Source organism: Tinamus guttatus, unplaced genomic scaffold (genome assembly GCF_059628265.1).
Source record: "Tinamus guttatus ecotype Peru unplaced genomic scaffold, ASM5962826v1 Tinamus_guttatus_pri_ptg000563l, whole genome shotgun sequence".
NCBI classification, from domain to species: domain Eukaryota; kingdom Metazoa; phylum Chordata; class Aves; order Tinamiformes; family Tinamidae; genus Tinamus; species Tinamus guttatus.
Window position 1 is genome coordinate 26,355 of NW_028289097.1, and position 12,898 is coordinate 39,252.

The 12,898-nt window shown below is 42.3% G+C and overlaps 1 protein-coding gene across 1 annotated transcript; it reads left to right on the top strand.

Annotated features, from left to right (window-relative positions):
* Positions 1–4,801: 4,801 nt before the first annotated feature.
* Positions 4,802–6,050, top strand: LOC148592542 (thyrotropin subunit beta). Its single transcript, XM_088534425.1, has 2 exons — positions 4,802–4,984; positions 5,733–6,050. Exons 1-2 carry the CDS (start codon positions 4,823–4,825, stop codon positions 5,973–5,975), a joined length of 405 nt encoding a protein of 134 aa, XP_088390551.1. The 5' UTR covers positions 4,802–4,822; the 3' UTR covers positions 5,976–6,050.
* The last annotated feature ends 6,848 nt before the right edge of the window (positions 6,051–12,898 follow it).

The following is a 12,898-nucleotide window of genomic DNA, read 5'->3' on the forward strand; positions in this document are numbered from 1 at the left end:
ATCCAGTGTCTTAGTGTGTTCCTGTTTATTCAGGCTCTGGAATCCGCTCTTTGGAGGGCTGGGTGAACCCAAATGTTGCCATGGTAACCGGTGAATTTGCGATGGAGTTGGGGATTAGGCTGGATAACCACGCTAGGACTGAGCTCACCCATTTGAATCTAGCTATATAATCTTACCAAAGGTGAGCACTACATGTCAGTAGATGCTGATTTTATTTTACAGTGGGCTTAAAAAGTTTGTTTGTTTGTTGTTGTCTTCTTTCATAATAAGACACTGTACTGGAAGAATCCCTATAAACAATTTTGCTCAAAAGTATGGAGGGAAGGTATTACAGGCTCCTTCGTTAAAAGTATATGTTAAAAAAAATCCTTAGATGCAGTAATTACTAAAAAAGACAACTCTTCTTAAAGCACAAACGTTAATCCATTAAATTTCTAAGTGCAAAGGATTAACAAAACAGTTAACAGTTAGCAGTTACCTGGTAACAAAAAACCTCAGTATAAGTAATGGTGTTACTGTCATCCTTAAATTCCTGGAGACTTTTCTTTCCCTTGATACTCAAGGTTTTAATGTCATTTATCTTGCTTCTACCAGGAATACCATGTGGAGAGGGCTAATGAAGAAAAACAGTCTCTAGTTTCTTTGAGCCAATTTAATTTTTGTTTGGAGCTTCAGTTTTGCAGGCTTCGCAGTTTGTCATATCCGTGATGGACACTTCGACACAGATTAACTTTGAAAATTCCGCAGACATGGTCTGTTTAAATGGAAAACCCGACAACAAAAAATCGTTTCTATAGCAACATGTCAGGATCTTACTTCCTTTCATCACTGGAGTTCTGCAACTGCATGAAATTGGAAATAATTCTTCTGCTAGAATCCTAATCTTTTAGGAATTTGGTTGTTTTTTTGTCTGCTTCTATCAACGTATTTTCTAATTCCAGCATTGTCTGCAAGCATGGAGAGGTATATCCAGAATGCTATATGCAGGAAACAAGACTTTTTCACACTGCTCTATGGATCAACCTGCTCATAAACTCTACAAAATTTTCATTCTGTTATCCTACTAACAGAACGAGAGTGAGCAGGAATATCTTACGCATTGATCAGGGATTTCTTTTTTTTTTTTTTTGGATATTACTTCAGGCATGTACTGAATCTCTCTGAACCCTTACAGTTCCAGAGATTCCTGGAACAAACCCAAGAATCTTATGATTACTGAATTCTGTTTACAGATATCACTTAAAACACCTCTTGTAGATGATCAGCATACTGCTTTTCACTTAATGAAAGTGTAAATAACTGATGTCAGTGAATGGATTGGCTTAGTGAATAGAAAGGTTAAAGATAAATAATTAAGAGTGTAGCTGGTGGTTCCAGCACAGAGCTGCAAAGCTGACAGCTGTAGAAGTGCATTAAAAATGTGTATTACTGAATAGCCTGTGGGTCAGCAGGAGGGTGACCGAAGAAATGGATCGATAAACATCAGATGTTTAACCATGGATTTTAGGAAACTAGATGAATGAGACCTTGTGCATTAACAGGGAGCCACAGCAGACTTTGCCATCAGTCTTGGTCTTGCTGCTCCCTGTATTACTGGGGTCTTGCTGCCATCAGACATCTAGGCAGTAGTGAAAGAATTCTGCAGTTGTATCTCACAGCCAGGGCAAAGCTTTTCTCACAGATTTGATAGTTTGTGTAAATTTTTGGAGAAATTTGCATGTCTCTAACACTTAGCAAAAACTGCTGCATTTCTGACATGGGCTGGCTAAGGGGAAGCAGCAAAGAGCTTCTTTCTGGGTCTGTGCTAGGATGGAGCTAGCGTGAGAGCAGGAACAATATTCACGTTAGTTTGCGGGTCCACTTAGGTCAATTTATCACACTTCCACATAAATGAATTTTAATTCTTAATACTTGGTCAGATATCTGTGTAATGCACTGTTTTGCATTAAGAGGCTGGGTAAAAAGCCCACAGCAGGAAACTGAGTTGCAATGAGCAAATGCACTTCTGAAATTAAATTCGCAGGATTCAGCATCCATCACATTGGACTCTGCATGATAGTTCTAATCCTCCATGACAGGAAGGCTCTGGACAGATGGAACTAAGGATGGAGTGTCTATGTAGTTGCCTTAACAACCCAATTTGCAATCACCTCGAAGAATGAAATCAGGTTTGTGTGACATGACCTATTTTATGTAACACTATCTTGACTGGCATTAATTATGCTCTCATCCTTTAATTCTTTATTGCTCCAGTCCTGTATCAACTTTCTGTTATTTTACCTTATTTATCAGGGATAGATGTCAGACTATCTAAGAGTTACATAGGTCAATTTTCTCTTTAAACGTTGGCACAATATCAGCAATCTTATTAATGTTTTGAAATTTCCTGAGTATTCCAAGACTCATTAAAATTAGCATTAGCAAGCAAAAGATCATTAGCTTTGGAGTGTTGACTTAAAAATATTATTCCATATGTATTACTTGTTTAAAATATTAAATAAATTGCATATGTCAATTAATCAGCTGCCACCTCTCCAAATGCAGAATAATTTACTGAAGACTGCACTTCATCTCCATCTGCTTTGTCTTCATCCAGTGATGTCCTTTGACATTACTGTTGGCCTTTGTGATACAATTTCTCCTTTTTTTCTATTTCCTCATACCAATTTCCTACATTTTCCCACTTCTAATAGTGATTGTTTACTCTCTATTCATTTATTCATTGCTGGTTTTAGCTCTTGCCGTTACATTATCCCTTCTATCCACTCCGCTCGTTTCAGTTAGCCCAGGCCACAAAGCTGTGTGCAGCAGCCTAGAACGACAGAAAAACGAGGCCTAATATTATCCAGGAATTAAATACCTGTCAGGACTGGCTGTATAAAGTCAGTCAGAAGTCCAAAGTGACCTGGTTTATCAGCTAAACCTCAACTTCATTATATTTCTCACATTCACGTAAATCAGGAATGTGGTTTCTGTGTAAGACACACATCGGATCCAAGCCCAAACGGCAGTTCAGTGATGAGGTGTTAGCAGGAGAGCAGGGAAGAAGCCGATGGAGAAGGTGCCGGAGCTGAGGAGGCGGCGGCCGCCGGCGTCCTGGTGCTCAGCAAACACGAGGCAGCTCAACCGGCTCTCGCTTCTGCTCTTCCCCAGGTATCCTGCCAAGCACCCAACACAAAAGTGTTTTTCCTGTCTCCAGGGACCGACTTTGCTGATTATTTGTGCAATCTTCTGTTCTCGTTGTGCTACAGAGAGTTGCTTCTTACACTTGTATCCCTATCAAATAGTATTTCAGAGTGAGTTATTTGTTGGTTGAATACTCAGATGGTAGGTTCAAGGCCAAATAATTTCTCTGCATGTTTTGGCTAGAGAAGTGAGGTTGTTCCTAGGTCACACTGTAAAGCAGTTGCTTTGAGATTTGTTATTTTATGTGTATATCACTGCATCTCTCAGTTGTGTCTGCTTCATAACAAGCAAACTGAGCCAGACTTTATTAATTTTTCCCAAACAAGAAAGTAGAATTATTTGTTTGTGATTCAAAATGACTCCATTTCCATGCTAGCCTCCCTGTCATGCTACTATGGTTCTGTAACTATTAAACTCATCAGTAGTACCTTTTAAAAAGCAGTGTTTAATTTAAAAGCCCGAGGGAAGAATGACTGTTAAAATAATTAGATTTCCAGATCCAGTTTCCAGGTTAGGATATTATGGACACGTTTGTTCCTATCACATTTGCTTTGTGGTTCAGGATGAATTTTCAATAGATGACTGCGATAAGAAAGCAGCAATTCAGATGCAATTATATAAACAGTAAGATCAACCTGGAATTAGCCAGGAGAGTATAAAGCACAGACAGAGCTGGTGCTGGGTCACTGCCTCTCCCAGCTCCAGGCAGAATCGAGTTCCTGTAATAGGGAAGAAATCAGCTGATGAGAGGTTGGTCTTTCCAGACTTGCAGCTACGGGGTAAACCGGACTGTGCAGTGGCTTTTGCTATGGGAAACTAGCAGCTGGGAGCAACCAGAGGGTGATGTCCAGGTGTTTGCAGACAGTCATTGACAGCTTGTAGTTAGGGGATATAGAGCAGACCCTGGAATTGGCTTGGAGCTAATCCAGGCTTTGTTCTCAGGATGCCCCAGCGAGTCTGGAAAAAGTCAGCTTGGAAAGACAAAAAGGGGATTTGCTGATTTGAACTCTTTGCTGATGTACTTTATTGTCATTCGCTTGAATCTATTATTTAATATTTGGCAGTGCTCCTGTATTCCATACCTCTAAGCCAGCTTGTGAGTAAAAAATACAGTGATATATCTGATGTGCACAGTTTGTTTTCCTCTCTTGGACATTATATAAGATGATTTCTACAAAAAGTATTTTTAAATCATTGATATTTTTTACCTTCTCTCATTAATTCTGGAGGTGCTGTTTTCTCATGTATGTCACATTTTCAGATCCTTTTGCAGGGAAGGAAAACCTCATGTTATTTTTCTGTGGCAGCGTTTTATCTCCCATTAGTGGGAAGTTCTACATAATAGGCTTTAGTGGGAACAGGTGAACATGATCTGATGTTATTGGCCTGTTCATTTTTTTTTCTTTTCAGCAGTTGGTACTGTTTCAATTCAAGGTCTGAGATTTAGAAAGAGTTTGTCAGGCTCAAACTAAAAAAAAAGTTAAGATTGTTTCTACTCTGTAACTACCATAACTGTTCTTGTGAAATTCTGGAGGAAAAAAAAAAAGAGGGGGAGTGGGGCTGGGGAAAAAAAAAAAACTTTATTTTAACTTAGGGTTTGTTTATTTTGTTTTGTTTGTTTTTCCCTCCATCTAGCATGAGTCCCTTCTTTCTGCTGTCTCTCCTCTTCAGCCTGGCTTTTGGTCGGACAGCATCACTCTGTGCTCCTTCTGAGTACATAATCCACGTGGAGAAGAGGGAGTGCGCCTACTGCCTGGCCATCAACACCACCATCTGCGCCGGATTCTGCATGACACGGGTACAAGGGCATGCTGTTTTAGGCAGGTGTTTCTGTAAGGGCCATCACTGCAAAACAAATGCCCATTTTTGTGTGTTTGCAGTAGGAAATGGTGTGAAAACTGTCCTAATCTAGTGGTGTTTGTCATGGATAGAAAAATCATTCTCAACATGTTTCCAAGCTTATGGTGAAAGTAAGGATGAGAAATGCCAAGCTTCCTGGAGCAAGGGGTTTAAAACGTCACTGGAGGGCCTCTATAGGGAGGCTGTGGGGTCAAGATGGAGCAAGTGAGAAGCACATTTTTAAATTACTCTTACTTAATGCAAATTACTTATGTAACTTCTCCTCCCACAAATTTTCCATGTGGTAGAAACAACGAGCCGCTGTGGTGACAATTAGCTATGGAGAATGGAGAGTATCTCACCTACAGGCATGTCGGAGACTGTGCTTGAGTTTCCCTCGACACAGCATTTTAAATTCCACTTTGGTCAGTAGGTAGCCAGTACAGATCATGGAACAGTGGTAGCTCTCGAGCCAAGCAGCAGGATGCAGTTAAAAACACAAAAGCAAGGTGAACATCTCTGCAAGGGCAGTGAGCTCCACTCATACAGACTCTAAAGGACAGATGGGAATTGAAGGGCATTAGAAATGCCAGAACTAGTGCAAGAAGGAAGAGGTTTGCTTTTTGTGTGCTGGAGAAAATGCTAAAGGAATTTTGAGTAATTCATGTGTGCTTTGGTGAAACAATGCATTTCTCTTTCCTTTGTAGGACAGCAATGGCAAGAAGCTGCTCCTCAAAAGTGCTTTGTCCCAGAATGTGTGCACATATAAAGAGATTTTGTATCAAACAGCACTGATTCCAGGTTGTCCTCTTCACACCATCCCGTATTATTCCTACCCTGTGGCTGTGAGCTGCAAGTGTGGTAAATGTAACACTGACTACAGTGACTGTGTGCATGAGAAGGTTAGGACAAACTATTGCACTAAACCGCAAAAGCTCTGCAACATGTGAGCGTCCAACAGCGTGGTGGAAATGTACGGCTGTCTACTCGCAACTGCACAGAAATAAACGTATTTCACAACAGGTTTGCAACTTGGTGTGCACAAAGTTTTATTCTAAAGGTGAATCTCTAGAGTTACGTTAATGAACTGGATAACCAGTAGCATGCAAAAAAAAAAAAACAAACCCCAAAACCCAAAAACCCCCAAAAAACAAAAAGGCATCACAGAATCCCATGCTTATACATAGAACCGACCTGTAATTTACCTGGGAGAGGGGAAATAATTATGCAGATGTATGAACCTTGGCTCATAAATGTCAGATATTATGTGAAGAGTTGCTCAGAGACAAAACATTTAATATATTTAAGAACTACAAAAAAAAAGGCCACATGTAGAATTTTATTGCTGAACACATTATATTTTGGCATATTCTTACAGCCTTCACATTACAACTGTAAACTGCAAGTTTAAGAAAGACTTGTTTCTTTCTCTAAGCATTGAAGGTATCAGTGAAATTTCAGGTCTTAACACCCTTCTTGAAAGTAACACCATCAAAATCCAAGTGAAACTCAAGAAACTCTCTTTCCCCCCCACAGGTCAGCTGGCCCATGCTGGGGGTGCAGGTGAGCTGAATCTCATGTGCTGCACATGTACTGGTGAGAAGTGCTTCCCAAGAATAAGAAAATAAATGTAAGCCAGTCGAATGTTTGTTTTTTCCCTAAATCTGCCACCCTCCTGGGAGTGCTACCGTTGCTTTAGAGCTGAGGGCTCAGCAACAAGCTAGAACGGACCCACCACTGAGCACGAGAGCTGGTTTCTGACCAGTTTGATGGATTTCAGTATATAGAATCATGTAGAACCCAGTGACAGGGTTGCAGCAGAAAAGGCAGTTTGGTTAAATTACCCCTACCCAAATAAATGTAACGTTTGCTAAAGAAAAAGCATTGCAGGTAGGACTACAGCAGAGACATAAACAGGGCTGACCAAAAGGCTCTCCTGACTTCTGGATCAAGATTACCATTCTGCATGTCTTAGCAAATACAACCAGAAAAAAAAATGGCATGTAAATGAATTAAATGCTAGTAAAAAGATTTTATAAATCTGAAATGGAACTACTTCGGCCCTGAGAATGTGCAGCTCTATACAGATGGTGTCCTGTCACCATCTCTTTACACGGGCTACTCTCTATCTAAAATAGGGGGACAAGAGATAAGGGAAAGGTAATACTCTTCTTTTATAGCATAAATTGCAAGGAGAAAGTAACTCAGCTTGCCAAGCTGGTCCCATGTAACCTTATTCCCATGTACAGGTGCAAAGTCTAAATGGTAATTTCTGCCTACTGGCATAGACAAAAATTAATAACTCAGCTCTAATCCTACCTATACTGCAGTTGTTATATCCATGGTAGAACCTGTTTGTGCCATTACCATCTATTAAACTGATTTATTAATTTCAGCTCCATTCAAAGCATGAGGAAGAGCTGAATTTTAATAAGTCTGTCTGGAAATATCTTCTGAACAACAAGATGAGTTTTTAAGTTGATAACTGAGCTTTACATGTTTTGCATTTCAATCAGCTGAAATTGCCAATGTGTTGAAAATTCATTATGCTCATTTTAATAAAATTCTACTTTCATTTTTTAAATGTAAATATTATATTCAAAAAGGCCACTTAAGTAAATCAGAGTAATTTAAACCAATTTAATCAAGCTGAAAAATTAAACTCTGACATATACGAAACATGAATAAAAAAAAAAAAAAGAGGATGTTCTCATGTCTGGCTAAGAAGTGTCTGAAGCAGTCATTGATTGACTTCACTTTTATGAGTTACCAGGGTCAAACTGATTGCAGCACTTATTCTTTGAAGCTCAGTAATACTTTTACTTTTTCTATTTTAGCTTTTTTTTTTCTTTAGAATTGTTACTGTAGCTCCCAAGAAATAAGATATTTCAAGTTGTGAAATATTAAATAAAGAAACCAGAATGCCAGGATGTGTATGTTACAAATGGGACATTTTATTTTCCTATAAAAACGTGCTTTCCAGTTTTCAGCGTCATGAAGGGTTCTGAGCTCTCATGCTCTAATCCAAATGTCTTATTTTGACTGCAGCGAAGCCTCTGCAGAAGATGAAGGGAATCTGCTAGCACATAACAACCACATCGTTGTCGCGGACGAGGTTGGCGGTATTTACGCGCTTGTCGCGGACTCCACGCCAGCCCTGGATTGTGATCGTGTTTTCTCTGCAGGTCGGTGCTGCACAGAGGCCGTCGCAGGCCGTGCCCGGGGCTGCACGTGGAGACCCTCCCGGCAAGGTCGGTTTTGTTTAGCGAGTCGGGCCGGGCTGCCCCGGGCTCCCCCTTCCTCCCGCGTCGCGCTGCCACCCGCGGCGTTTCCTGCCCCTCGCTTTGCCCCACTCGTGTGTGAGGAGTCGGGATGGAGGAGAGCGAGGGGGCCGCGTCACCCCGCCGAAGGCAGCAGCGGTGTCACCGCGCTCGGGGCAAAGGAGCCAGGAGAAAAAACCCTTCGGCTCCAGGCGCGGGACGTGCCTGGCGGGGACAAGCCCTTAGAGGAGAATTTAGCCCGGAAAAAGCCAAGGCGCCTTGTCCCGAGGGAGCGTTTCTCGAGGGAAGACACGGGCGGAGGGAGAGACGGACACAGCCCTGCCGAGGTCTCTGCACGGAGGCCCGGCCCCCGCACGCGCCCCAGCGCCCCGCGCTGCTGCTTCTGCGCTCCCAAGCCAGCGAGGCTCTCCGGCGCCCGCGCCGCTCTGACACGGCTCTGACACGGCCCGGCTCTGCGCGGCCCGGCCCGGCCCGGCCCGGCCCGGCTCGGCCCCGCTCCCTCAGCGGCACCGCGCGCTGCCTCCGCGCTGAAGGCAAAGCCGCGCCCGCCGCTCCCACAGCCAATAGGGAGCGAGCGCAGGGCCGCCGCCGCCCGAATAGCCAATAGGGAGCGAGCATCGCCCCTCGCCCCGCCCCAGGGCGGGGTCCCGGGCGCGCGGGGCTCTGAGGCGAGCGCGGGCGACGCTGCGGCAGCTGCCGGTTGCGGCCCGCGTCCCGCGCCCCTTTCCGGGCTGTCCCCACGGTCGCCCCCGCGGTCACCCCCGGCACCGGGGCGGGCGGGCTCCATGAGGGACCGTGGCGACTGCGCCGATAGGGAGCTGCGCGCTGGGCCTGGCTCCCGGCACCGACCGCTGCGCGATCCCACGCGCGGCAGCCTGAGCGGGAGGATCTGAGGTGAGGCGAGGCGGGGAGCTGCTGGGGGTGGCAGACAAGGTCCCTCTGCTAGTCTTCTGTTTCAGGTTATTTTTATTAGAATGTTGTTTGAAATTTACCACAGAAAAGTCGATAAACGCCCCTCCAGAACACACCACGCTAAAGAGAAGTAGAAAGTGATTTCAGCATCAGAAAAAGTATCAGCCCTTTTCTTGTTTTCTTTCACAACTGCCATAGAGATAATGCTGCTATAGCAGTCATAAACTGATACCCCAGGTCTGTCTGAAATCAGAACTCGTGCTATAGCAGCAAGCATGCTGTAATAAAGCGGTTTGTGTAGTGCAGAAGATTGGCATGGGCAGAGCACCAGTAGAGAGGAGGAAGCAAGATTGACCAGCTCAACTTAGGTACACTTTCTGTAAACAGCATCTGATGCTGTTTACATTGGTTTCCATCAATCATTGGTTTCCAAAGGCTGAAAAGGTATCGTTTGAATTCATTTATTTTTCATTATATATGAATTATATTTTGTAACTTTTGGGCTGAATAAAAGGGAAATATAAATCTGTAATGTAGGGATATTAGAGAGCAGTGCTCTCCAACAGCTCCTGTTTGGTCTCTGCCGGATATCAAAACTGGCTGAGGTTTTCCTGTAACAAATGAAGTTCCCACTGAAATGAATTACTCAGGAAACACTAGACAAGGAAAACAAGAATAACGATGTTAAGGTAATGTAGGCATTAGCTATTTACATCGTTATCTTTAGAACAAATTGGCTGACAAGCTAAGAAGAAAATGTGTATGGTGCTTTTTCATAATTATTACCTGGAGGGTTTCCATCCCTTTCCTCTAAATCAGGTACTCAGGACAGGACTAAGCGGGTACCTCTGGAATTTTACATCTCGTTTGAATTTAGTTACATTTGAAGAGCTTTCTTACTCAATGCCCATGGAATAGTTTATTGGAAATGGTTCTGTATTGCTGGCAAAAAACAACCAACCAAAAAAAAACACCCGAAGATTTTTGCCGTATCACAGTTGAAACAAACGAGCAGCAGCACAATAAACTGTGCACTCTCTGTATCCACTCTTGATAGCCGTAACTCAGCCTGTGACCTGACCATTAAATTAGGCCAAAGACTGTGTAGAGAAAACTGCTGAACAGTCCTGCCAGTGCCTTATGTGTCTTACCATGGAAAAATAGACTATATTTCTGGCTGTTCATGGCACTAGTAGATGCCTAACATACTGGTTTTCAAGTTTATACCAGTAATTTGGAAAACTAAACAAGTAACCCATATTCTGCCCCTGATATGCAGCGAGGGTACCCATATACCCCAACAGCAGAGTTACCCTAAAGTGTAGACATCAATTATGATCTGAAAAAACAAATGCAGTCTTTAGGAAAAAAAAAATCTTAGAAAGTAGGCTGCTCAGGTTTGAATTTATAATAAAATCCTTCCTTAGTACCATTTTCCCCTGTTTTCAAAAGGCACTTAGATGTGTGGGGCTTTTTTGTTTGTTTTTGGAGGGGGAGGAGCACTAACCAGGGAGCAGGGAAGCAAGATTAAGTTTCTGCAAACAGCCTTTGTATTCAGTGTATCTCATAAGCAGGAATGGGCATATTCCAGCTTGCTCATGAAACAGTAAGCAAGAAGCAACCTTTGGTCATCTCATTACTTTCTGATGCCTCAAGTTTGAGGAGTTAAAACCTAGTTGTATGCATAGACGTGTTTCAAAAAATACTAACCCTACTACATGTGGGATCCGTGTGTTTGTGAGAAGGAGATAACATTATTTCAAAAAAAATCTGTCCTTTTAGGGCAGTTATCTTGGAACCTGAACTGTGTGCCTGCCTATTACCCTATTTTTTCCTGCCATCATGGAAAGCTGCCTTGCTCTGAATGGTAAAAAGGATGCAGGTGCAACTGTCGCCACAGGTTTCTACTTTCTATCAGTCTCACCCTGGGAGAAAGCCCAATTGAACACTACCCCATTTCTCGTATAGGGCAGAATCAGTTTTAGGGACAATCTCAAGTGTCTCTGGAACCCAGGAATTGCTTTGGCTAAGTCAGTAGATACCTGCTATGAGAAGTTAAGTCCTGGCGTTGGCTTGAGACCTTCGAGGATTTGCTGCTAATGTCATTTTCCCACCTAAGACTGTCATAGGAGCAGGCGGTTGATCAGGGTCAAATTTCCTGGCCTGATGCTTGCAGAGTCCCAGGCCCTACCTTTGCATGACATCTGTGGCTCATCACCTGTGAACAGAGGAATGCAAATCTAACTCTTCTTTTGTGCACAATATACTGTCTCCCTTTCAGCTGCCAATTGTGCACTTGACAGTTTCTCCTGCATACTCGGCTGCTCTTGCATTTAGTGCACAGTTGTCTCACTGTTATTACTGGATAGTCAAAGTTTGTGGTTGAACAATTTGCAAAGAGAAAGGACAGCCATGTAAAAGAAAGCAAGAAGTGTCAATTAAATAGGAAATATGAAACAGCAGCACACTTTCCAATGCTCAAGTAATAGAAAAGCGATAGCAGTTTGAGTTTCTTTGGGAAGGGGAAAGAGGAACAATTTAAGGGATATATATTCCATACAAACAGTGTGCACTGGAATGGATACATTTTCTGAAGTCTCATTTCCTTCTTGGAAGATTCCATGACTTTTAAATGCACAGTCCTGTTAGAAGTCATGAACCATTTCACTGAGATATATAATTTAGTTAAACTCTTCCACAGCATGCCCATTGTTTTAATATGGAACATAAGAGAATCTAATCACAACTGCTTCAGAAATCTGTTTTAGTAATAATGAGAGAGACATAGCTGCTATGTGGACATTACTAGCATGGCCTTTCTTTGTGAAAACATCTACTTGGGAAAAATGAATTCCCTAAAAAGGTGAATTATCTGGAAAAAGCCAAAAACGAAAGAGATTTTGAGCCCTTAATGTACTTAACTTTCTCCGCCTGGGGAGAATATTTTTAGGCTATTTTAAAAAGACATTTTCATATGAATAAATATGAAAATTAGAAAAATAAAAATATTAAAAAAAAACAAACTATGTAAACACAAGCCCTGAGGTATTTCAAGAGTACAGTGTATTTTTTTATCCCTCATACAATACATAACTGCCAGTACAAAATTTTACTTTATGGCTCTGTAAAAATGCCCTACGTACCTTTTCTGCCTTTACGTCTACAATAAAGGGTGAGAGGCTGAGGTAAGAGCCCCGTGGAAGCTGTGATAGTCATAGAAGCAGAAACAGAGGATATTAACCCTCTATTTTCACTCTTTAGCTGGCTGCCTTGGATCAGTTAGTCAGATTCCACGGGTTATCTGACAAAGCTGCTGCTTTTCTGGATACAAACCCACTCCTGCACTAGCATATTTACCATATAGAGAGTCTTGCAGCATAAAGGCATATCTGAAAAAAAAAATTATTGGCCCCTTTAACTCACTTATTCTCTCAGGTTAGCTTGAGAAGCTTAAACACATTTTGCACAGTGATAGCTCATAAATGACTGAGCATCTTGGCAGTATTTCTCCTCTTCCCTCCTCTTCATTTAGGCTGGAGACCTTTGGGCATTTTTTTCTCCCCCAGAGATTTCTGCATCTGCATAAAGGTTACAGTCAAAAAAAAGAAAAAAAAAAAAAAGAAAAAAAAAATCTAGGCTGTGCATGACATTGAAGTCAACAGGACTATGTACATGAATAC

Coding starts and splice junctions, on each gene's coding strand:
- LOC148592542 (XM_088534425.1), top strand. CDS start 4,823: ATGAGTCCCTTCTTTCTGCTGTCTCTCCTCTTCAGCCTGGCTTTTGGT. Junction 4,985..5,732: donor CCGGATTCTGCATGACACGG/GTACAAGGGCAT, acceptor TTTCCTTTGTAG/GACAGCAATGGCAAGAAGCT.